Below are 26,331 nucleotides of genomic sequence, written 5' to 3'. Positions count from 1 at the left end.
GCAACGCATCTTTCCAACGCAACTTCCCAAAGAAAAAAAAATAAACAAACAACTTCCAGGTGCAGACCCAGCTACTGAACCAGGATTTTCTACACAATTTCTGGTTTCTTGACCAGCTATCGAAATATCTGGCTTTCTGCCAAACAATTCCAAGAAGTCTGCAGATACAAGGAACGCTGAACGATGGGGATTCATAAGCCTCTGCTGCTCCTGAAAATGATGTTTCAGAACACCTCGTAATAAATCAAAAAACTTTATTTTTAAGATATATTATAAATTTACAGCACACACAACATCAGTGTCTTCAGTGTGTATGTGTGAGCAGGTTTAAAGACTCAGCGTTCATTCTAGCCTCACCCGTGGGTACGGCTTCTCCACACGCTAAAGAGACGCGACCGTTTCAGTCCGAACAGGTCTGGCTTCGCCAACAACCTCCGTAACTTCCAGGAATATTTCAGCAGACAACGACGACTGCTGAAAAGGATAACAAATTAGTAGCATTTCTTACGTTTTGCCTCGAGGCTGCTGCGCAGGAGCAAAGCCTGCTGCTTCTCCCACTCGGGGGGAGGGCAGTGACCCACGGGAGCGTGTCCAGAATGAACCCTGAATTCCACAGGCTCAGTGACGTCCGCCCTAATTAAGCTTCATAAAAGTAAGGTTACATCTTAGAAACAGCTGTGCATGCCACACGTCAGTGCCAGTGCCAGATCAAAATTATCATATGCTGTACCTAATTATTTTATACACAGGTGAAATGAAAAAACATGTTAAGTCAGTACCTTGCAATAAAGTTTTACTGATGCTGCCTGGTGCTAAGTGCTGGATAGCAAATCACATTCTCGTACAGTTCATTAAACTATGATAAAAATATGCAAATTAAAAATCTCTACAGGCCTCTGTTACCTGCTGCAACAAAGACACTTTGTTTTGTGGGGCTTAGTTCAAAACGTGATCCAATTTCTTCCCTCTCCCCTGAGCACGATATAAAACTATACCCAAATTCAGTAAGAATTTAATATTTAATGCATTTACATTTATTGAAGTTCACATGCTGCGAACGGGATCTGCATTAAAGATCTTCAAGTCTAGGGGGGTCCTTAAAAACCCCTTTTTGCTACACCTAGGCGTGAGGATGCAGGTGAGAAGAACCACCACGAGAGCACATTCACCCGACGCAATACGCCGCTCGCCGTGTCCTGCGCAGCAAGGTGGGGGTCAGCCTGGCCGAGCCCCCCCCGTCCCACCCCCGAGAAGCAGCACAAATCCTTCAGAAGGAGAATCGGTCCAGAGAGGAGGCTACACTCAGTGGTTTGCTTATGCCTCGAAGCAAAAGGACTTGTGATCGGATGGAAAGACCCAGCTGCAAGCGCCGCTATTCCGCTAGTTAATAAAAACGCTATTTATTAAAAGTAGAAAACCAGGGTATTTACTTTGGATGAAACGCTCGCTGCCCTGTGCGCGCTACTCCCGTAGCATTGCCGCTGCAGCAGAGATGAGCGGTGACCTCTGAACCCCTTCCACAGGCAATACTTGCTGACAGTGTCACTATACATTCGTTTGGTGCAATGCTTATTTAAACAACTTTCAAAATATATTAAAAGATCCTCAGCCCGTGAATCACAACACCTAAAAAAAAAAAAATAAATTGTAACAGTCCCAACTAAAGAGGATTTCAGTAACCACTCAAGTGTTTCTTGGATATGAAGATCAATCACCAAAAGACAAGTTTGGTTCCAGAAGAGTGAGGAAAGAAATTGGGGGTCAAGGTTCTGGGACGCACCTGCAACAGGGGCCAAAAAGCAGCCAAAAAGCAGCATTAGCTGAAGGTTTCCCACCTCTTGCAGGATGGAACCTTGCAGCACCCCAGGAGAGCAGGAGCGCGCTGACATCTGCTTTAGAAACCGTGCAAGTTCATTTTCCAGCTGCACGGAGAGCAGAAGCGTCCTTGAAACGGTTGTAAGGATCAGCAAAGCGTGAAGTTTCGGGGCAACCTTGTGTGACCATTCCCAGAGAGCGATGCAGCAATGTGAAAGGAAGACTCACGTCGCTGCTCACAGGGAGAGAGAGACCGGCAGATTCTTTGGACTGGACCAGACAGGAGAGGTTCGGTAGGAGGGGGACACTAGCTCAGGCTCACAGGTCAAGACAATCAAGGTCCAAGTTGTAAAGTGGCCGAATTTTCCAAATACATCCCTTTAAATGCATCCCCCTATAAAGAGAGTATAAATACGAAGCCCTGAGAACAAACTTCCGTATAGTACATTTCTATTAAAGATATCAGTGTTCTGATGACAAAATTATAAGTTATATATATTTAAATAAATAGCTAGCTTTCAAGAGTCACGTAATATCAAAAGGTAGAAGATTGTCCGTATCAACCAACGGGGCAAAGAGCTAGAACTGTAAGAATTGTATTAGCCACCTACCAGCCCATTGCCTTACTTCTTGACTCCACAGGCTTCCAAATATTCCCACGACCATGTGATGAGACACTTAAATATGACATGTCCTTGCTGGTTATAACTTGAACACCGGAGATGCAAGCACAGGACCTGAACCTGTAAATCCTTACTCCTGTGAGTAGTTCTTCCTCACAAAAATGTCTTTTTCTTTTTTTTTTTTTTTTTAAAACCCGAACCTCCTGTTCCCACGTGCTTAGGGACCTCTCGCTGGCTCTCAGACAGATCACCCTGTCCTCTGCCCTTCAGCCACCGAACAGGACAGTTTAACACTGACAGGCTGAGAGAGCTGGGGGGGTTCAGCCTGGAGAAGAGAAGGCTCCAGGGAGACCTTCCAGCCCCTGCCAGGCCCTGAAGGGGCTCCAGGAAAGCTGGGGAGGGGCTGTTTGCAAGGGCATGTGGCAATAGGACGAGGGGCGATGGTTTAAACTAGAGCAGGGCAGGTTTAGATTAGACATGAGGAAGACCTTCTTCACACTGAGGGTGGTGAGACACTGGCCCAGGTTGCCCAGAGAGGGGGTGGAGGCCCCATCCCTGGAGACATTCAGGACCAGGCTGGATGAGGCTCTGAGCGACCTGATCTAGTTACAGATGTCCCTGCTGACTGCAGGGGGTTGGACTAGGTGGCCTTTAGAGGTCCCTTCCAGCCCAACACATTCTATGATTCTACGATCAGCAGGCAAAGCTCTTACTGCACACATACTGCTTGTGCCTGGAGACCCGTCCGCACATTCTGACTCAATAGCAGAGATCTATCATTTTTTTTTGCAGATTTTGTAAAAATCGGGACAATCAATGCCTTTGCAAGCACAGTGGACTTAACTCCCCCCTCCATTTACTGTGCTGAAGCAGGAACGGACCCAACAGGCAGCTCCCTCGTCTGCTACCAGTTCCTACCCTAACACCACCACTGATGTCTTCATCAATTCAGCAAGTGTTCCTTTAACCTCAAGGGTAGTTTTTGCTTGTTTTAGATCAACTCCTATGCCTTGCTGCAAACACCATGCCTCCTAAGTTCTGGCCTCTTTCAGCTATTGGCCACTGGAAACTGTAAGTTTTTGAAAGACAAGCAGGGCCGTGGATGTTAAAGCCATACCAAGCAAGAGAATGGTTTGGCAGATGAAGAACACACTCTCCAACGCTTCAGCTGTTTTAAGTGCTGAGCTCTGGAATAATGAAATCCAGAAATAACCACATATTCTCAAAGCCTTCAAGTATTTTAAAGATGCAGTATTCCTTTATCCCTAAGATCTCTAACCGCTTATTAGGTTGTGTTGTTGAACCTGGGCATTCCTACCTTTTTCTATTACTTAAGCATGATTTGGTTTACTGATGCTTTTTTCCCCCCCCCCCTTACTTTATATAAGTTTCAGTGGCAGCAATTGCGTTTTGGCATACCAAGGGAGGCAGCTCTGCTAGCTTTTATCACCCTGATCAAACTGACACTGACGAACACGCACAATTCGTTAGCAGGTCCTGGCAGCATCGCACTCTGACCCCGTTGCTGTGGGGTTGAAGCAGAGATACACAAGCAGCAGAATCTTTACCCTTCGAAGCGAGCCACTCTGCTCCTCCCAAGTGGGTCAGACACGGCATACCAGGAATGTGCCCAGCTTCAGCCCCCTCAAAGCCGGGAGCTGGTACAAGTTCATCATCCACATTGCCCTGGAAGCAGTAAGAGACAGCCCTGGGGCAGCTCCTCCCGTGCCGGTACGGGCAAGATGTGCTGCTCGCTCCTGCCATATGGCCAGGCCCCTGGGTTCCGCCAGCAAACCGGATGCCAAACTTTTAAATTACTCTAAAGTTGACAGATGATCCTCGCCTGGTCTGTCTGGAAGCTCTACAGCCACTTCAGAGTCTGATAAACGTATTACTGAAATCAAAAGCATTTCAACAAGCCTTCACGTTCTTCAAAGACCACGACTGCTACCAAAGTATCCGTTCGATAAGTCTGGACCTGCACTTACTTGGAAGCCAAAAAACTCCCATCAAACTACAGGGTAGTTTTTCCCAGCTTTGTCTTCTAAAAACACTCATTAAAAGGAATATTTACAAGAATCCTGACTGGTAGAGAAGGACTTGTGCCTCTAAGAGTTTCAAGTAATAGTGTCTTCTGGTAGTATTACATGCAAAAAGCTACAGGGAGTAAGAAAAAAAATGGACAAAATAATCAAAAGCTTTCATAACACTACAATACTCAGGCACAGCTACTCACGAGTAGTTGTGCTCAGCTCACGGGGTTGCAGGATCGGGTTCCCAGCTTTTACGGTTCTAGGACACGTTGACAATTTAATGTCATCCTGTCAATCTGTTCTTAGCAAGAGGCCGGGAAAATGGTTTTACCATTCAATTTGAACAGAAGCAGTACCTCTATAAAGCGTGGAATTTCTAACTGTAGAAGTAAATATTTCAGCAGTCATGAACTGTAAAGCTTAACATGAGCTTACAAATAACAAAAAAAAAATAACACTGGGATAGTAAGTCAAGATAAAATCTCAAGCTGTCTTTATTTCCCCACCCTTCATATTAATTATGTGAAATTGGCAACTCCAGTGCCTCAACTGAGTAACAGCAGAGATTAGATGCCAAGTTCAGGCCAAAACTTGTTGTAGGGTTTCGGGTTGTGTCTTGTTACATTTTTGTTTAAAAAAAACCAACCGCACCAAAAAAACCCAGGCAAACCCACACTTAAAAAAAAAAAAAAAAAAAGAAAAAAAGAAAAGACTTGCAGAGCTTTTTGGGATGTCTCTGTTTGAGAGCAGCCCTTTGTGCTATTTAAGGACAGGGTCTCCATCTGGTTACTCTGCATTTTGGAGGGGCAGGGCTTGCTGAGCCTTCCTTTCCAAAAAAAAGCTGTGAAAACACAAGACATGGCAGGGATTATGACAGACATCAATCATGTTTCACTAATTCGACAACAAAACCCCATTTTTGTTCAGATTGTTAAAAAAGTAACACCTGCAGAGCCCAATCCTAAAAACTAGCTGGATATTTACCAGTGAGTTCTGCTCTTAAGAGCTCACAACTCCTGTCTGAAATCTCAAGTCAGTTTTCTGACAAAAGAGGAAAGACACCACCTGACATTCTTGGTATTTCCAAGGTAAAAATAAGTGTCAAGAAACACCACTTCTATCTCAAAGAAGATAATAATTTCAAGCGTGCTCTTAAATACGTTAAACAAGATAAAAACCTAAGCAGTTCTGCTTCTTTACAGATCACCAGTGAAAAACCCATGCAAATTAGCTGCTTTTTTGTAAACAGTTTGAAGCAAAGTCATAAACCACAAGTCTCCCTTTCCAAAACCATGCACACAGAAATGGAAAAACCCCATTCCATGAATACATCCTCGCGTTAGGATATGGCAGAGTACGAACGTATGAACTGTAGCCAACTTGAGAATCCAAGCCTTGGTGTAGCGAGTTCTGCCGTGAAAGAGATACTGCATCTTTAACGTAGCTGACAGAGAACCTCCTACAAGTACAACCACTGTGGGACTGGAACAACACTAACGCAGAAAATAAATAGGAAAAAGTAATGCTATTTATTAAAAGAATTCCATCTCTGAATTACTCTGTTTAAATTATAACGTACGATAAACAAGTTTGGATAGAAATGTGCTTGCTCTCCCAATATTTGGACTTTTAAAAAACATTTCCTAAGAATCAATTTAAAAAAGCATTTTATAATTTGATATAGCCATAAGTTAATACTGTATGGAGATGATTAATATCCTATGCTAGTGGTCAGTGACCTTTTGTAAACACTAGCCAGATGCTAGCAAAACTGGCTAGAAAACTATTGTCACAGGCCTTTTTAACAAGCAATATCGTATTTCTTTCCAACAATCAGATTCATAATCGTTTTCACAAAACCTTTTCCTATTTTTTGATATACTTTATTTTAAGCCTAATACCTGAAAACATAAACAAGTCTTCAAACCTCTTCCACTAACACTAAATCCACAAGGCAATTAACTGCAGTTGGCTGTAACTACATAAGCTCTCGTGCGAGAGACCCATTCAGACGGGATCGCCCCCCCTGCCCTTCCAGCCGCCCCCCTCCCCAGACAATCCAAGCACCCTCCCGGTGAGGAGAAGGTGACGCGAGGGACAGTAGGAAGTGGCACAGTGGACTGGCATTCCCCTCTACGTGCGATTCAGCGTCTGGAAGATTCGGGAGATCTGTAGCATGACAGGCCCAGTTTCTGGATCGTTCATCCACTGAGTGCTGTTCAAGGGGTTTTCAAGCATATCCTCGAAGGCTGCCGAGAGATGGAAATTGCAACACTCAGTCCTTCAGTCAGCAAAGGCTTCCGCGTTCGGGATGCTTCAACAACAGGACAGTTAGAAATAGCTGCAACTCAAAGGCAGTGGGCAAGCATCACCCAAAAATGGTGGGAATAATACATTTACCATTTGCGCTCCTAAGTCTCCACGGCCTGGGATGCTACAGGCTGTTACGCTTCCCCCATTCCCCAGCATCAGATTCACTGCAGACAGAGGCTGATTAAGTACTCAGCCTGGATTATGGTCCATCTCACAAAACCTCAAGGACACAGGTTTGAAGAGCTAAAGCCTTAGAAGTGTCCACCTGCAGGAGCAGGGAACCTGCCGTGCAATTCACCCATTTATGAATGTCCATTGTAGAACTGGGTCATTCGCTGCCAATACTCCTGGGGGAAGAGTCTTCTGCAACTCCACTCTTGCGATCAAAGATCTTCCATGTCCCAGCCTAGATTTCTTAATGGCTAGTTCTTGCACCAGTATCTTTTTCCTCTTTGGTACTTAACCAAGACAGTTCATAGAAAGCCCTGACCCCCTTGCCTCTGTCACCTTTGCTTTCCTGTGCCGCACTTCGGTTGTCCTGTGGCTACTCTCTCATAACACCTCAGAAGAGAAAACTAAGCCAGCAAAATAAGAAGCAGGTAAGCAAAAGGCTACCCAGGAATGAGCAGCAGAGCCAGCAAAACCGTAGCCCCTTGAGCCTCAAATCTCAGAGTGCTCTCTTTTCATAGAGGCCCTGGAGCCAGAACGGAAGCAGCATCTTCCCTCAGTGCAGTGTGTGCTTTCTCCTTCCCGGGATCTGGAGAGTAGAGGGTGGCAAGGAGGCAGCCAGTTCCACCTGGCTAGACCCAGGCAGAAGGGGAAAGGCTGGCTGTGCAGATCAATCACCTCCCTTTCTGAACCATGACAGCGATCCAAATATTTAAAAGCAGTAGTTTCTTTCTATACACAGCTGTCTTTACAATAAGCTTTGTTGTTTTGTTTGTTTGTTTTTTAAAATGTGTTAATTTCCACTCTTCTAGTTATGTTGAGGGAACCAGACAGCCACTGGAAGAGCTAAGCTGCAAATTTGGCAGAAGATCAGTCCAGGCAATAATTTATAAGCCTTGTGACAGACACTGAGCTGGACTACCAGACATGTGGAGCCGTCATTTCGGAACAGGACAAAAAAAGCACTTGCACATCTGACCTATGCAGAAGTCACCCAAATGTCAGTGTTCGGACTCTGGCAGAGCGGCACCAAGGTCAGTGTCTTAATTTTGCCAGGAGCGTGAGTGTACAATGCTCCAAGTGACTTTAGTGGGAGCTCTAAGTACCCAGCACCTCTGAAAGGCTCATCATTAATACCTTGCTCAAGGTCATGCAGCATGCCTACAGAAAAGCCCAGAATCAAATACTGATCTTGCTTCTCACCACTTTAACTATATTCTTTTACACAGACTCAAAAGCTTAAAACTAAAGACTTATCAGCATTCTGTAAGCATTTAATTAGTTGCAAACATTCATTATTAAATTCTGTGACACAAGCAATTTGCAGATGTATCATTAGGAATATGTTCTCAGATGTTCATCCAAGCTTTACAAGCGCATATAATGGCATTTCATTTTCTATTTATATTCTGAGCTGCAGCATGGAACCCTGGTTGGAAATGGAGACCATTTGTTCAGAAATCAGGGTGGGAAGGTCTTGCTCTTGAATTATTTAAAGGCTTGCAAACTCTCCTAATTACATTTAAAGTAGTATTTTTAAAAGCTCTCTCAAAAGAGCTGTGCATACACCCTTTATTTAAAAGCAAGTCTTCAACTACATTTTGAAGCCAAAGACTAAATGCAAGACTTTTTATATGCATCACAGAGCCAATGTCATTCTTCTGTATCATCCTCCAGCGTCAGACACCAATTCATCCGAGATCTGTGTTTCACTGTCGGGCTCATCAGTTGGAAACTTGCTGTGCTCACAGCCTTTCTGGCCGCGAACAGAGACTTTACCACGGAGCTGAAACTCAAGTAGGGCAAAGTGTATTTTCACGTATGTTATCTCAGCTTTGATAGGCAAGCCAGGAGCTCAGACTTCTTGTTTGGTTACCCTTCCACAAGTTATCTCCCATCCCAATGATCAGGCCGCAGCACACAGTAAGCTGTACAGCAGGAGACAGCCTTGTTTTTTCTGTGAAATAACCAGCGTTCTAGACAGACATTCCTGATTTTTCCCCTCGTGGCCAAAGGGTGCACACAAAAGGTCTCCTAAATCCACAAAAGCACTGCAGCCAGCAGCTATTAAAGTTCTGAGTTCAGCAAGTGTAATCCAGTAGCCCAGGGAATTAGCAGCATTTCTGGGACAGCCCCAAGTTCTGTTCTGGGTTTAGCTGAGTTGCAGTATGAAGCAAACAAACAATACAGTTGCTGAAAGAGAGGAAAAGGGTACAGAGCTGCACCTATCCCACAAAGTGTGCCATCATCATCCAGTCTCTATTCTTATTTGCTAGCAACTACAGAGACAGGGTGTGTGTATATATACACACACACACATATATAAGGAACCCAAGCAGGACTTACCTAGTAGAGTTTTAGGGTTGGTCAGCCCTAACTGTACCACTGGGTTTTCTAAGATGGCTTGGAAGAGAGGGCTATTGGTGTCAATTCCCTTATCTAAGTCCTCTGGAGAAGGCTTTCTGTCTCCCAGCAGCCATTCACACTGAAAGAAATCACCAGGCACAACAGATTTCACGATCGATTCCATCAGAATGAAAGCGTCTCAAAAGTTCAGACAATGTGGCATGTTAAAAATATTTTTTCCTCTCACGGTTAAAGACAGAGCTATACGTTTCTTTTCACGCTAGATTACTATTAATTTCTGTGTTGCTCCCACACCTTTATTTCAATGGGAACAGCAGCTGTGCTGGGAAGATGTGTGTTATCCTACTTATGTACTGCCTCAAAAAGAGCCCCATCAACACGGTTACAATGCGGCAGCCTGAAGTACCATCCAGGCCAATATCTTCTCTCCAAGAGGAGCCAGCACTGGATGCTTAAGAAGAGAAGACTCCTTGGCTGTCAGCTGTGCCCACGTAATTTTCCTTAACATATCATCCACTAGGAGGGGACTACTTGATCTTTGTACACCTTCATATTTTTTGATCCCATAAACTGCAGAATGCATTGCTGCAACATGGTAATTTACATGCTCCATGGCTTGAATCTCTTGCTTGATCATTTAGTCCTGTACTTTAATCTGTTATTAATTATTGGGAATACCTTTTCCTTTCTCGTGACAGCATAATCTCTTTTGCAGACTCTATCGAGGGAGTTTCTCAAAAGCTTTTTGAAAATCCACACACGCTATCCCAACCCGATCAGCCTCGGCCTCACGCATGCCGAGTTCCTCCTAAGAAGTCTAAAACCTTTGTATTCTAGTTGTGCATCTAATTTGAAAGAGGCACAGACTATATAGTGCTCATTTCATCTCCAGTAACAGTTGGGCTTTATGACAGATCAAAACATCACCAATTCAATGATGAAAAGAATCAGTTGAACAGCATATTACAGCAATAAGGAACAGAAGTGACATTGTACTCACAGCCGCATTTTGCTGGTTGTTGTTTACTCTGAGTGCATCTACCACTTCTTTTTCATCAAATCCCATCTCCATCAGGGCAATGACAGCCTGTAGCAGATTTGCACAGCTTAATAATGTACCATTTAAAACAGAAATGAGAACAATCATATCCTTTCACCTTCTGTGCAGGAGCTATTTGTGGGCTAAAACCCCCCATCGTTTCCATGTGTAGACCACTAAGTGATTTATCTATGAAGTTTTCAAATACCCTATATTAAAAGTGCCTTTATTACGGAAGAAGAATAAATCTTAAGAGTGACGGTAGTTCCTATCCTCAGCCCTGAAAGCTGAATGCAAAGCGAAACGCAAGTGTACCTGGGGCAGAAAGGAGAGGAGCAGGACTGAAACACCTTATTCTAGAACTTCTCTCACATCATAAAGCTTTTGTGCACATCTCGCTGACAGATCAAGCTTGCACGCATTTGCAGTTCTATTCACTCAATTTAATTTCACTTCCTGGATTTATTATATTGCTAGTGAGTGTTATGTATTTAGACACGTGCACCTAGATACTGTTATGAGAATGTTTAATCGTTTAGAAATTGTACCCAGGTCATCAAATACATTTGCAGCTTTTAACCAAAAATCTCAAGAAACAGTTAGTTGTAAAAACAAAGTGCTAGATTCTAAAGAGCACCTCCTGGTGAGTTTACAGTGTGATAACAGCACGTATTTTCACTTCAGCTAATACTGTGTTCTGAAAAAAAAAGATTAACTTCTGCATTTGCTGCAAGACTTAAATCTGCTGGTGATAATTTTCCTTGCCCTCTAGATACAACAAAGCCCTTCCGTCCTTTTCCACAGCAAAAGGACCCACTCCTGTCCTGCAACCCTTCCTTCCTAGACAGCAGTCATAGAAAGCAATGCCAGGAGTCTGGCAGCTCATTTCAGTCCCACCAGTTAATTTTCAGGTGCAGAAGTAACAGTGCCAGTAATGTAGATACTGCTATCTGAGACAGCGATGCATTAATTAGGTAATATCGCTTTGAGCAACCTGAATTTAAACAGTCCCTACAGACTTGACTAAAATACCGTCAAGCCAGCATAATATACGTCTACCCAGATGGCCCATTTCATTTATTAACTAAACATTTATTTGGATTCCATGGTGCCCGCAGAGTCCCTTCCAATCCTAACAGTTATATAGCAAAACAAACAGCACGTACTCGTGGGTCTGGACGAAACTCTCTTTTCCTCCGGATCTTCTTAAATATTTCTGTCAGCTCATCCTTGGCCTCTTCCGCACTCGCTTCTGAACTAGGACCTGCAGTCGCTTCAGCGGAGGATGCGCCAGCTTCAGCTGTGGCTTCTGCTGGAGTCTGACCTGGGAGCGGAGCATCCACTGTAGGGTCATCTGCGTGTTCTATCAACCACTCCATGGCCTGTGTCACTGACATACTGAAACGCAAATCCAAAAACAGGGGTGAGAAACACTCCAGATGCACAGTAGTGTTCCACATACATTTGCCTTTGCATTTATCCCCATGGTATATTGACTTGCAGGTTAATTAGTATCTGAAAAATCATAAATAACAAAGTTTTGGAGCAAGTCTCAGAGCACCTTAATTCTCTGTGCATTTGGGACACCACAATCTTCTCTGAAGCCAGAGGAATGAAGTCCAACTTGGACAGCTGCAACCCAGATTTTATAAGGCATTTCTGAGGGAGTCACCTAATTCCCCACGTCATCTGCTTTACTTCACAACAGACAAACACTGACTAATTGCAACTGTTGACAAAACTGCAAACAAAGCGTGTTCCAAATTTACATGGAACCACATCTCAGATGCAAGCTGCTTTGTTGCTTCTTAAGGAGATCTCTCTGACGTCCATCCAGCAACCAAGGAATGCCATTAACACCATAAGAAAAAGAAAAAAAGAGAGTGAAAAACATTACGTGTGCACAATATGCCTTGAGCAAGAACAAAATTCAACACAGGCAACTGCACTTGGACATGTACCACTCTGTTCTTCCTCCACTGTGACGTAAGCAATCTGTGATGCCTCGAAGGAAAGGCCAGCCCAAGGGAACAGAACATCACGACCGTAACAGGGTGACTTGCTATCCAGTGCAAGTGCTCAAGCTTAGGGATCTTGACAGCACCCCAACACATCTCTTCCCAATGAATACAGAGGAGGCAAAGTAACGATAGGGCAACTGAACATGTAATTTCATTTGACACACGGGAATTATTACATATTCACAGAAAGGAAAGGAAAACCTTTGCCTATTTGGCTTTTCGGTTACAACGTGAAAGATGGAGGACATCAGGGGAGAAAGTCTTTCTGAGCCACAAGGCAGAGATACTGGCAAAGAGTGACTGGAATATATCGTGGATTCTCTATCACTAGAAATTTGAGAATGGCCTAACAAAGCCCTCTCAGGAGGGAGGCAGCACAGCTGATTCTTCTTAGGGCAGGAGGTAATGTAGTAGTTCTTGTATTTTCCTAGAGTTGCTATCTGGACTTCACAATATTCTTGCAATGTTTTTAAAAGATCAGCACAAAATATTTTTCTACAGTTGAAAGACTAACGTGGATGGGCTAGGTTTGCTTTTTTCCCCTCTGTAAAATCTGAATTCTAAAAGCAGAAGAAAACGTGAGTTTAATACTGGAAACAGTGCGAGCCCGGCAGCCTCGTGAACCACAGACCAGCTATTCTTTCCAGAGCAAGTACAGCACTGTTTCCCCTTCCCTGTGCCACCCGCACCTGCGCACCGCCTGCGGCAGCACTGTTCTTTGAGTTAGTGCTTCTTCCAACCTAGTTTTAGGTGACCCACATAAGGAGACTTTAGAAAAAAAATATGCAAGGTTTTTTTTAACCATATCAAGTAATTTACAGGCAGTGTGCTGAGTACACTTACTGATTTAATCGAAGGGCTTTGACAGCTCTGCTTTCTGGAAACCCCATTTCTGTAAGCTGTCGCAGAGCTATCTCATCCACTCTGTCTTCCTCATCCTCATCCAGCATGGCTACACATACACAAACAAAACAACGTTCAGATTGTCTTCAAGCTAAAATAACCCCCTTTCTCAATGGAATGGCATGTGTTAAGTTCAAACCCCATTCTTCTCTTCCATCCCTTCTTTTGTTTCTGCCCTGAATTTGCTATCTCATCATTTAATTTGCTGCACTCAGCTTGGTCTGGCTCAGATAGATTCTTCCAGGACAAAGACTTTGTCCAGATGTGTTCAAGATCTCAAATTAAAGACAGCCAACTCTCACATGACCATGGTATTTCCACATAAGTAAATATATATGAGATTCATTGAAGATCTATTTATCATTTATCTAGAACGTAAGTTGCATTTGGTCATGGCAAATCTCAAGGGCATTTCCCACAAACTGAATTTAACAGCTACACTTTCTCCTCATTTTACTATCTCATTGTGCGTTTTCAACTATTCTTTACCATCCTTAAAGTGCAACTTGTGAAGTTTTCCAATTTTTTCAGTACCAATGATTTTATTTTTAAATTGAACTTCTCATCTGTCCCAAAGGGACCTTATAAATTCCCAAGTTTTATACAATCTATATCCACAAGGTGAAATCTTTGCCACAAAGTTTGTAGTAGCTTTGCTATTACATCAAGGTCTGGACTTCACTCCGCGAGCCCTCTCTTCTGCTATGGAAGCAAACAAGTTCCCAGGATTGAACTAGTAACTATAAAGATATATGGTTCATACCATTTGCCTTCTTAAAGAGTTCAACCGCATCTGGGTTCAGTGCTAGCAATTTCTGCGCAACTTCTATGAGAGACACTAAGATCTTCCGGAGCTCTGTCTGGAACTGCAAGAAAGGAAACTGTCAAAACATCGAGACAGGAAGTTACCAGACATCATTAAATCTTAATATCTCTATTGTTAGTATCTCAGCAGCAGTCTGGCCCCCTGTACAGATGGTTGCTTTATTAGGGCTTTATTTTCATTCTTCAGTCTCTCAAGAAGCACCAGGCCTTTCCTGTGAAGTGCTACATGTAGAGTAAAAGCTACTGGGCAGAAAAGTCCTCTTATTTCTACCACAGCTCGCTGCCCAGTACCACCACAAGATGTGCAGTGTTCAAGAAAACTCATTGCTTCACAGAAACACTTTGACTCTCACCTTGCACAAACGCTGTAAGACGACAGTCACGGTAGCTCCGTACCAGCGCTACTCGCTTCTGTGAACCAGTGAGTCTTCCTGGACTACCATTTGCTTTCTAGTAATCAAAATTTGAATAGCAGAGATCAAAGCTATTTTCTAAACTGAAGCATTGCAAATTCCTTTCAGTTGGACGTTTGTTTTTTAAAACGCCATGCTCAGTAGGTCATGTTGGACATTAAAGAGCTTAAATGCCAGTTGTCCCCTTTAGGTTACTAGGGCATTCTGAGAGCATGAAATATGTAGGTAGGTTCGCTGCTTTGTACTCCTACTAGTACAGAAGGGTAAAAGCAGTCCCCACGCTGCTGAAGACACAGTTAGAGGCACTGCAGACTATCAGCAAGTGATTACTGAAGGCAACATTTATGCCTAATTTCTCTTTTCAAAACCACGGAGGAGAAAAACACCACTGCAAACACATGAACTATTTAAGAGTCAAGAAATAAAAACCCCTAACTTCACATTTGCCGGGTCTTGAATACACTTACTGAGGCTTTCCCAGGGACAAACAAAACATTTAAAAATCATAATTTAGGGCAGAGTGTTTTATTATCACTAAATAGCTTAAGATTTAGACACAGGTCATACTATCTGCTTTAAAATATGTTATATACATCTGAATTTCTCTTACAGAGAAAAGAGAATCACATTCGCATGTAAGAGAAAAGGTTATACAAGACAAAGGCCTATTTGGACATTAGTGTGCGAGTTAAAGAAGTCAAGTCTAATACTTACATCCCTCATGTTATGATGGGCCACAGTGCGATCTACATTGCGAGAGGGCAGATTTGCAGTTGCTTTGAGAATAGCATCCTTATCAGGAGCTTTCTGCTCTTGTTTCCTCTGAAGGATAGGAAACACGATCAGGTTTCATAACCCATTATCCACAGAACAGAGAACACAGCATAGCGGAGAGCAGTTTCATATTCTTCACCAAGGCATCAAGCAGTGCTCTGTAACTTGCAACTAAGAGAAACAGCAGTCTAGCAATACAAGAGATTAACAGCACCACTATCATTTTGCAAATATAGAGCAAAACTGGACCTGTAGGGTCCTTGTACCTATTTCTGTTACCTAACCACAGAGGGAAACTCCAGCATAAAGAGGGAAAGTGATGTATCAAACACGGAGAGAACTCAGAGGCCTCCGTGCCCTGACCATATTCTGCTCCACATGGCCTGCTCTCTTCAAACCCATGGTTTATTGAGAGATGTACCAATACTGTGCACAGACTAACACTTAACTATGTAATATTGGAAGTGCTTCGCTGGTTGCAAGTATCATGCAGAGATATACAGTGCCTTGGATTTTCAGTACATGCTTATAGTCCAGGACAAGACATAGGGTACAAACCATAAATATTTCCCAGTCTTATAACTTATGCTCTTACAGTGACATTCTGTACAGCAAGACCATACTGAAGAGAGAGACATACACCAATACCTACAGGAAGGGATACAGAGACATACAGCAATACCTACAGGAAGCAAGAAGAAACAAAGCTGTGCAAGGACGAAGTAGAGACACCTAGAAATTCACAGTGTCAAGCACAAGCATCGCTCGAAGTGTTTATGCGATAACATCAACTGCAGTACCACTCATGCATAAGCATCCTCATGGGCATCACTGACCCTCAGTAACAATTACACTCCAATAAAACAAAGCAAGAAGAACAGTAGGGGGCCAACACTTCAGCTCTAGAGACCTGGTTAGAGGGCGACAAGCCACACACAGAAAAGACAGAAGACGGCCTGACAGCAAATCAACACATTTCTACTGGGTTTTCAAACCGAAAGCAAGGCACTTGCTGAACTATGCTTATACAGTTACTAGACATTTGTTCAAAGATTAAATCTATACCGCTTCCATAGAGCATATCTGCATGTCTTATTCTAAGGCAAATGTTCTCACAACCAAAGTTAAAAATGGAAAATCAGCTTCCTCAAAGTTTGGAAGACATGTGAAATAATTTCCCTAGAATTTAACTGACAGCATTTGCCTCTACAAACAAAAAGAATACACCACAGTAAACCTTCTGCAGCTCACTAATAAAGCAGTTAATCAAAAAGGCCAAGTCAAGAAGTCACTCAAACTCACTTTCTCCTCTGCTGACACATCTGCCATTTTGGGGAGCGGAGGTGGCGCACGCTTCTTTATTAAAAGTAAGACATCTAGAAAGAGAATGACAATGAAATAAACCAGAAAGTAACGTGAAAACAGTTCTTGTAAGATACTTCACAAATTCAGTTTTTCCTGGAGATTGATTCTGTATTAATTCCACTGTAGCATCAGACCTTTTTCACACTTTAAAACTTGCATGGCTTTACACACTCCCCTTCGGTATTTGCAATTCCTTAGTGCACACTGAATTCAAAACACGGTCCATTATTAGTTACACTTTGACTGTTCCTGGTTTCTTCTCCTCACACAACATCACTAAAGAAAGGGTATTACAGGCTCCAGTTGTCTTGTACATTAATAATACATCAATTGACTCACCATAATAAGAAAGCATGGCACTTTCAGTGAGAAGGAAGCAGTAGAGACAGGCCATGGATGGGTTTGGTCTATGCTGGGCCCTTCCTTCAACTGCAGCAAGGTAAGTGCCAAGCCGCAACGAGAGCTTCCAGTACCAGGCTGAAGCTCACCTTTGTGCGCAAACGGCAGCAGCAGAGCAATTCAAGGTCTACAGCAGGGATGCATCACTAGTAGCCCATCGGGGCAACTCTCGAGGGCAAACAAGTCTTCAGTCTCAGCTATCCCACATGATCCGGCATGAGCTTGATTTGGGCTTTTAAGACTAATACTTTCCCCTTACAAGGCACCCTTTTTCTAAACTTCACACAATGCTTTACGAGTTTCTAGCACCTCAGTTACTACCACATACATTCTAAGGGTGGAAAGATGCAGACACACTAGTTAGAGCCCAAAACGGGCCTGTGCAGCACCTGCAGTCCTTCAGCCAGATACAGCTTGACAGGCAGCTTTTAGTCCACTGCAATAAGCAGGTGAAAAGCAAACAAAGCATGCTTTGCACAAGTTCCCTTGGTCAGGCTCAGCACATAACAGCCAAGAGCAACAGCTGGTGAAGGCTCTTAACCCTCATTTGTCCAGCTGATCAGAACGCGAAAGGATCCACATGCTGACTCTTGGCTGCTCTGCGCAGTCAGCCGGTGGCAATCAGCTGTTGGCTGCGATCTCGTCTCCCTGACAAGGCACATGAAAGGGAGAGGAGACGGCAGAGGGAAAGGAGCAAAAAGGCATTTGCACAACAGCTTACTATGACTAAACAGTGAATACTGCCTAGCTGCTGCAAACTGCAATTGAAAACTCTGTAGGAGCCGGCACCTCGCCTAGAAATAATACACCACCAATCGGCAAAAATGCCGTCCCTTGCCTTTGCCTATGATGGCACTTCTCAGCTCCTGTTCAGCTCTGAAGGTGGTAAGTGACACTGCCTTGGAAGAGACACCAAACTGCTCATGTTCATGGCAGCAGTTCTCCAGCCTGCATGAACTCAGGCAAAAACCCAGGAATTTTACTCCTGCTGCGTTTCTGGTTCAGACAATATTTCAGTCTACAGCAGTTCTGCTTCTCTCATTTTCTGCACCACTGCCCTTTACCTCCAGAAGGGGCCATTAGCTTAAGCTGCCTAGTAAAAACTGACTCCAGCTCTCATCTTTACATCGTCTTTTGTTTCACATTAATCCTTTACCTTAATCCTTAATCCTAAACCTTTAAACTTCAGGAGCAAATACATACCACCTCCCATACTCTACTGTAGTCAGTGATACTGTAGTGTGATGGATTCTGACCTATGTTTGCAGAGGACAGAACGAGATCTAAACTGCAGGAACTCGGATAGACTCCAGCAACCATCCTTCTGCTTGGCCTGGAGACCTCAAGAAACACCCCAAAGCCCCCCTGTCATGGAATACTCAGCCATGATAACTAATTTTGTATAATTTTGAGGGATAAATACTGCCCTGGAGGTTTTAAAAAAAATCCTTGAAAATGAGATAAAAATAATCTGTTTAACTTATTGACTTAATGAACTCTTAATTCCCTTCCAGCTCTTAAACGAAGAGTGAACAGAAGCAAACTGCTCAAGCTACTTTCTCTGGGGGGCAAAAAAAAAATAATTTTTTTTTCCTCTTCCTTTTTTGCCACCTTATTAGTTTCCAATGTGAAAGCACAGCTGATATTAAAAAGGTTACTATTTGGAGCTCGCCAAATAGTGAAACACAATCTCATGTTTTGAGGCTGATAGGATTAATAACCAGACAATCTTACCTCTATCTTGAATGTTTTCCTCCAACACTGTTTTTGTGTCTGTCAGCACCTTCTCAGAAGTAGCATGTATCAACTTATGATGTGTCACGGTTTTTGGATCCTCCAAGCTCCCAGGTACACACTGCAGAAGATAATAAATGTTGAAGATCAGAAGACCGAAGGCTTAACTGCATGAATCACTTCACCTTGCACTTAGGACTGTCCACATACAAACTGTGCCATCAATTACTGGCTTCTAAATAGCTTAAGCTAGAGGCCAGTGCAAAGAATATATTTTATTACAGAAACCAAGGCTTGAATTGTGCTATAACAATACTGACTGGGATAGGTTTCTACCTGCATGTCCAAGGCTCCTGGATAGGAAGAATAATCAAAAGGAAGGATTCTAGCCTTCCTTCTTGATGCTGTTAAATTAACAGCTACCTCAGGAAGCTGCACTCGATGATCCTCAAGGGTCCCTTCCAACTTAAGATATTCTATGATTTAATTGCCAACTGGTTACCAATGCTCTAAAGAACTTGTTTGAGCAGACAGTTTCAAAGACCTAACATTACAGCCCAATCGCCCCAAATGATCCCTTCAAGGGCACCAGCCTCTGTCAGTGGATTCACACTTTTGCAGTACAGTACATCTCTATGACACTTAATTCCGAGTGCTTGGTCCTATAGTCGGGCCTACGGAGATTTGGAGCAAAGCAAGGATGCTCTAGGACCCACAGCTACGTTAATTCTGCACTAGATCACTCCTAGTGAACAGGGTGCTGCAGTGCAAAGAAAGCCAACGGGATGCAGGGCTGCATCACCAAGGGCACCACCAGCAGAGACAAAGTCATTATCCCACTCTGCTCAGGCCACACCTGGAATACTGCATTCAGTTCTGGTCCCCGCTACACAAAAAAAGTCACGGACAGGATGGAAAGGATCCAGAGAAGGGTCACAAAGATGATGAAAGGTCTTGAAAGCCTGCTGGATGGGGAAAGGCTGAGAGAACTGTGTTTGTTCAGCCTTGAGAAAAGAAGGCTCAGGGGAGACCTTATCACCACATCTCATTATTTAAAGGGTGGCTACAAAGAAGATGGAGACTCCCTTCTTACAAGTAGCCCCATGGAAGAGACAAGGGGCAATGGGTACAAGTTACTCTTGGGGAGATTCCAACTGGACACAAGAGGAAAATTTTTCACAGTGTAAACCATCAACCATTGGAATAATCTCTCCAGGGAAGTGGTGGATTCCCCATCATCGGGCATCTTTAAGATTCAGCAGAACAGGGTGCTGGCCATCTTGTTTAGACCATCTTTTGCCAAGAAAGGTTGGACCAGATGATCCTTGAGGTACCTTCCAACCTGGCATTCTGTGATTCTATGAGAAGTCTGGGGTAGCAATTAGTATTATGAACTAAAAATGCAAATCTACAAAGAGCATCCAGTGGTTTGGCAGAAGGGAAGACTATAATAACGCAGTATGTTTCTCATTTGTAACTAGTGTCAAAATAGAGGAGACAGAGACTCTCTGCTTCATCTAATAATTATTATTTACACATGCTGTCAGACTAAACAAGCAACTGCCAGCAGTGATTTTGGTATACTTGACCTTAAACTGGGAAGGAAAGAGCAGTTTCTACACCTCATTTCAAGCTGTAATCAACAGATTTGGCTGCCAGAGCCCTAACCTGATGAAAGTGCTGAACAAAAGTTACATCCACAACTTTTCTTCCCAACCATAAATAACCAGCATACAGTCGATGTTTTTCATATATGAATGTTGTACTCAATTCCTTATTACAAATCTAAATTGTATGTCAATTAATTCACGAGGAAATCAAGTTCAAATCCTAAAAAAGAGCGTGCACACACAGAGGTCTTGAATTGACTCATCTTTACACCAGAGTGACTCCCAGATCCACAGTGACAGATTTCAAGAACATTACATCAATGCATCTGGAGGCTTACAATTTGTTTGAGTGGAAAAAGAAAGCACAGTAGTTGCAATTCCAGAAGGGCAAAATTAAAAACAACCTACAAAATTGATGCTGCTGTTCTCACCACAAAATAGGACACTTAATACTGACCTCACCTGCTCTGCTCATGGAAAAAAGCTTTTAATGACACTTCTTTCAATACACGTTTCTGACAAGCCACTTTTACAGTGTTTGCAGGAGAGTGCATTCACCCTTCACGTAACTGCGACGTTTCCAGAAAACCCCACTGAAGTCAGTGCTTCGCTTTGATGTAGCATTTAGTCATATTCATCATAATATCCATCACCAGCCTCCTTCAAAGGAATCCTTTTAGCCCATCATCACCTTTTCTGTTGTGACTGCAACTGACAGAAAACTCAGCTACCTGCTCTTTTCCCAAACTTAACGCCCTTGTTTTCAACACAGTCAGATCTTCAATTCCTCATCTGAACTTCTGTACAGTTCTGATGCCTCAATAAGATTGAGGTGAGAATGTTTGAGTCCTGCTTTGTATAACAGAAGCTTCTTACTAATCCTTCAGCATATTAACTGCTGAACAAAAGCCAAAGAATGCATTAAAGCCTAGAAGCAGCTGGGAGTACCTCCTATAATGGATCTGACAAGTTACCCAAAATGTGTAAGAGTACATCAGTGGAACATCTCCTCTCCAAACACCTCAAAATATTACTGTTATAGATCCTTAGAGTCAGATCCCAAAAGGAAGAACTTGAAAATAGGAGCTGGGAGGTGTATGTTTGGGGCAGGACAGGATGGGACATGACACAGACCTATCACCCATTTTTTTTCCCTAGCACATATAAAGGGGGGCATGCGTGCAATTATAATACTTACTAATAAGGTGAAAGTCTAAGTGAAAAAAGAGAGGTGACTGTTTTAAAAGAAATTCCTGTGGACACCTATTCTTACTTCTTGTTCCTCTAGCCATTTTGTTAACAACTGCGTGGAACAATAAGGGATGTATAGACAAACACGTATCTCAAAGAGACTGCTCAGTGAAATACTTAGCGTATCTTAACATTTTAACATGTCCTGGAAATAGAAAGGCCATCTTAACAGGCAATGCCTCTAATAGCTCTCAACAGCCCACCAGGAACCACCACCACTAATCATCAGGTCTCACTGCGGAATCTTGCTTCATGAGAACCCTATCTGCCAAAACACAGCGCTTTTGTATTAAATACAATGCTTTAAAGCGTAACTGAAAACATTTTCCTGCCCAGAGAGAGAGCAGCACTGACAATCCACAGGGAGAGCAGTGAGGAGGAGAAGAATCCCATGCACAGTGCAGAGGAAGTGTCTGTCACACAAGCAAAAGGAAGACAACAACTCAGGGTGTGCACCCCGACGCAGAGAAATCAGGGTGCACTTGGCTGCCCCAGGGCACTGCGGGGCGCAGCTAGGGATAACAAGCACCGTTCCTCTGCTCCACCAGCCATCAGAGGTGCAGCATGCTGGGGAAGATGAGCTCTCTCACATCTTTTTGTACAAAAGGATTGTAAGAAGATCTCCTGTTTCATGGTTTTGCTTCCAGCATAAATATTTGCATTTCTTTTCAGAACTGAGTTTACAGGAGGCTGCTTTGCCAGGCAGGTGAGAAACTTCTGTTCACAGGTGCCTGAGCAACTGCTGAAACTGTAAGCCCTGGTGATGCTAAATGCTGTTTGCAAAGCTTGGAATGCTGATAAACCACAAGGCTTTCTGTTTGTTTTTAAAATAAGAAAAAGCATTGTTTTGTTTGCTTTTATTAACAGAAACATTTGAAAATAGTACTGACACTCCCTACTACTAAGCTTGGGTGGCTTAAACTATCCGCATCCCTCAAAGTATCCAAAACGCCCAAGGGCATGAACCTACCTTATCTTTGTACTCTGAGAACTAGCACCTTGCATCTCCGTTCCACAGATACTCCTTATCATACCTTAAAACCCAGGCGAGTATCACTGAGACAGCTTAAGAAAAAGGGAAGCAGAAGCACAGAAGCATTAAAAGCTTGCCCCACGCTGCCAGGAAAATTAGAGGTAGAGCTTACGTACGCATACAGCCCACGTTTGTGCATCCCGAGTGCATGACCACAATTTACATCAGTATTTTAGAAATACTCCTGAGCCTCAGCAAGAAGCAACAGTCTCTTGCGATGGGAGTATCAGAACCAGGACCGCCTACGGCACCGCTGGCCAATGCAGTGCTCTACTTGGCCTGTCAGCGCTGGGCACAAGAATTATGGACCATAAAAATATTTAAGTCAAGCTTGAGTTTCCATGGTTAAGCTGACCCTTCTCAATTCTGGTTCCGAAAGGGACAGTTGCTTTTTAAGGAAACCACAGGAGAGCTCAGGGCCTGCTCCTGCCAGCCGTGCTCCCGCTGAGGCGGTGGGGCCTTGTGCAGGGACAAGTGACTGTTCCAAGAGAACACTTTGATGACGAAACTTCAGTTCAAAAATAACTAGAAGGGAAACAACTTATCAGATATTTGTTCACAGACTACATAAACAACATAACTAAAGGTGGCAGTTTAACAACAATCAGCACTAAATTGTTACAGGTCAAGAGATAAAACCAGCAGAAGGGTTGTTTAGTTTGGTTTTTTGTTTGGTTTTTTTTTTTTGCTTTATCTGTAACAAAAAAACAAAACACAAAATTCAGGGGGAAAAAAAACAACATCAAGAATGACACTTCAGAGATCAGCAAGCATTTGAATGTTATGGAGGGAAAAGTGGCCACCTTCCTAGTTCAAATCCCTCACAAGTATCATCTTCCTCTGCTGATTGATTTCAAGAATAATTTCAAAGACTTTTGGGAACATAATAATCAGCATCTTACAGTAGACAGCTGCATAAATTATCTCAAGGTGCTATCAAGATTCATTGCAACATACCCGTGATCAGGAGTCATGATTTTTCCATTTCTACTTTTCCCCTCCATAAAACTATATATTATCCATAATGGTTATGCAAATCCATACCATTAGTACAAAGCAGCAGAGAGAATGAAATCAAACATCACGCCAAGTTATCAATTGTCTTCTGCCCTGACTCACACTGCAATACAAGCATCTATTCAATTAAGCTTCCTGATAATTAAAGGCCTTTCAGCTCTGTACATGTGCATGTAATCGTTACCCCTCCCTGTTTGGGCACCACTCTTCTGCTTAATCACTCAGCTGTGCTGAAGGGGGACAGACGGGGAGCACTAGACTTCTTTCAGGAACAGAACAGCGTGGGGAGCCCTGTGCCCCCACTGTCCCTCAAGAAGGATCGCACCTACTTCAGGCAAGAAAACCCAAATGTAGCCCTTCTCATCCCGACATCAAAAAGCACTTGCAAAGGCTACGGGACAAGAAAAAACAGTGTGTGCTGTGACCTGTAGTTTCCAGGGGTTCTAGTTGAAAGCAAGTAACTAGCAGGGCCAAGGTAGAGGGCACCTGGGCTGCTGGCCACCCGTACTTCATGGCACCCTCATTCAGAAAATAAAAGCTTTTACCCTTCAAATGGGGATTAAATAATTGTATATTACAGGTACATTCTCCTATTGCAACTGTGTTTTATGGAAAAAAATAATCTTTGCAAGACTTTGAAGACAAAAACCCACTACTAAATGCAGTTTAGTAAATTTGGCTTACAGAGATGGGAGTAAAGGCTCTTGCTTTTCACACTGAAAAGTTATAAGGCTCTCAGCAAGAAATTCAGCAGGTTACGACTCAAGCTGCCAGACCACGCTGTGTTGCTTCCAGAATGAGAGACTTTAGGACAGTCCTGGTCACGGGTCACAACCTTAAACGCTGTTGTTGTCAATCACGTTTTTGCTTTAACGTAAAACATTCTCATGGCAGATGTTCAAAATTCAATCCAATAGTTTTGAAATGACTGGTTTTAACATTTAACACCCACAAACACACCAGTGGTAATCGAGCATGTTGAGTACAAAGAGCCCGTGCATTTTTATGCATTTTTTCTTCCAGTGATTAGTAATTTATGCTTTGGACACGTCCATTAAGACCTTACTGCTTAGAGCACTGGGAGAGCATTAGACGAGCCAATTACCTCCCCACCGAACACCGCACTGGCTACTGTGCCAACACAGGGTGAGGCTGTACTAGGACTTTTTCAAAAAAAGGGAAGTTCTCCTCCGCAGTTTTTAATTTCATTGTCTGCTCTTAAATATAAAGAGGAAACAAATCAGGCTATAATTTGTGAGGGGAAATCATCAGAAGCCAGTTCATCAGTCTCTTGCAATGCATGGTGACCACTTCGTAAAGTGCACGGAGGTGCTAGTTGTCTCTAACTCTACCGCAAAACGCATGCCAAATTCTGTAACTCAAGGTTGCAAAGTAATTTTCCCAAAAATCCTCCTTTACCAACACACAAAGCTCTTGAAAGGGGCATTTGCTTTCTATATGGAACAGTTACCTGTAATCTGGGGGGGTGGCAGACAGAGCAAACCAGGAAACCAGAACACAAACCCACTTGTTTACTTGTGCTACTTTTTTTCCTTTTTTTTTAATATATATGAAAAAAAGACACTTACAGGGCGTTGGAAAAATCAGCTTTCATCACACGGGGCCCTGCCTGCCCTCCCTCCGGACCGTGATTTTCAGCCCCAGCCCGGAACCCTCCCCATACGGCCGAAAGCGCAGAGATTTGGGCGCTATCTCTGCCTCACACCCGACCCGGCCTCGCCGCTCCCTCCCAGCGCACCGCACGGCCCAGGAGCCGTCGAGGCGAGCTCCAGGCCCCGGGGGACGGGCCGGGACACCGCTCCTTACGTGCTTCAGGCATCGCTCCTTCAGCTTCTCCACCGTGGTGTCCTCGGGGACCTCCTCCAGCCACTCCGCGCCCTCCATGGTGCACACATGGAGCCTCAGCACCTTCCCCGCGAAGATCTTCTCCTCCTGCACGAACATGGCCCCGGCCCCCACCGCCGGCCCCGGGCCCCGCTCTCTCCCGCCGACGCCTCCTCAACCAGGCCCCGGGCACCGCTGTGCGCCGGGCCCCGCGCTACCGCCCGCCCATGAAGGTGACCCCGCCAGGCCCGAGGGGAGCGGCGAGCCCGGCCGGGCCGCGCTAGGAGAGGGGGAGCTCGGTGGGCCCCCGGCGGCGCTGCCCCCGCCCCGCCGCGCCGCCCCGGCCCCGCCGCCGCCGCCGCTCCTGTCACCGCCTGGGCCCGCCGGTCCCTCCCAGGGGACGGGGGCGCTCCCGCCGCGACCGGAACCGGAAGAGTAGCCAGCACCGCAGGGCATGCTGGGAGATGTAGTTTTCTGACGGCTGCGCCGGAAGTGAAGACCGCGAGGGCGCCGGGCGGGAATAAAGCCCTCTGCCCCTGGGCGCGTAAGGGAGGTTTTTTTTCACCGTTTGTTAACGGCCCCGCGGCGGGAGGGGCGGCCCGGAATGAAAAAATAAAAAGAATTTTTTTTAAAAAGTGTTTTTGCAGCGCATTGTGGGAATGGCGGTCTGTGCCGCCGCCGCCCCGGGGCACTGTGGGAGGTGTAGTCCGCGGCGCTGAGGCGTCGCCCGCCGGCCTCGGGCGGTCGGCGGCCGGCAGCGCTCGGTCCGCGGGCAGCGTTCAG

The 26,331-nt window shown here is 44.2% G+C and overlaps 1 protein-coding gene across 2 annotated transcripts; it reads right to left on the bottom strand.

Moving 5' to 3' along the window:
• Nucleotides 1–237: 237 nt before the first annotated feature.
• UBAC1 (UBA domain containing 1) lies at nt 238–25,896 on the bottom strand. 2 transcript variants are annotated; one of them, XM_054220607.1, is made up of 10 exons: nt 25,531–25,896; nt 18,793–18,913; nt 16,597–16,670; nt 15,235–15,342; nt 14,046–14,163; nt 13,223–13,331; nt 11,525–11,756; nt 10,320–10,406; nt 9,299–9,437; nt 238–6,720 (listed from the first exon to the last, which is right to left on the bottom strand). In XM_054220607.1, exons 1-10 carry the CDS (start codon nt 25,666–25,668, stop codon nt 6,605–6,607), a joined length of 1,242 nt encoding a protein of 413 aa, XP_054076582.1. In that variant the 5' UTR covers nt 25,669–25,896; the 3' UTR covers nt 238–6,604. The 2 variants fall into 2 exon arrangements, with proteins under 2 accessions (XP_054076582.1, XP_054076583.1); XM_054220608.1 differs by having other exon boundaries at nt 14,046–14,148; nt 25,531–25,894.
• Between the last annotated feature and the right edge of the window lie 435 nt (nt 25,897–26,331).

The sequence above is a fragment of the Rissa tridactyla genome, chromosome 14, assembly GCF_028500815.1.
Source record: "Rissa tridactyla isolate bRisTri1 chromosome 14, bRisTri1.patW.cur.20221130, whole genome shotgun sequence".
NCBI lineage: Eukaryota > Metazoa > Chordata > Aves > Charadriiformes > Laridae > Rissa > Rissa tridactyla.
Note: the sequence above shows the minus strand (reverse complement) of the source record. Positions and strands in the feature narration are given on the sequence as shown.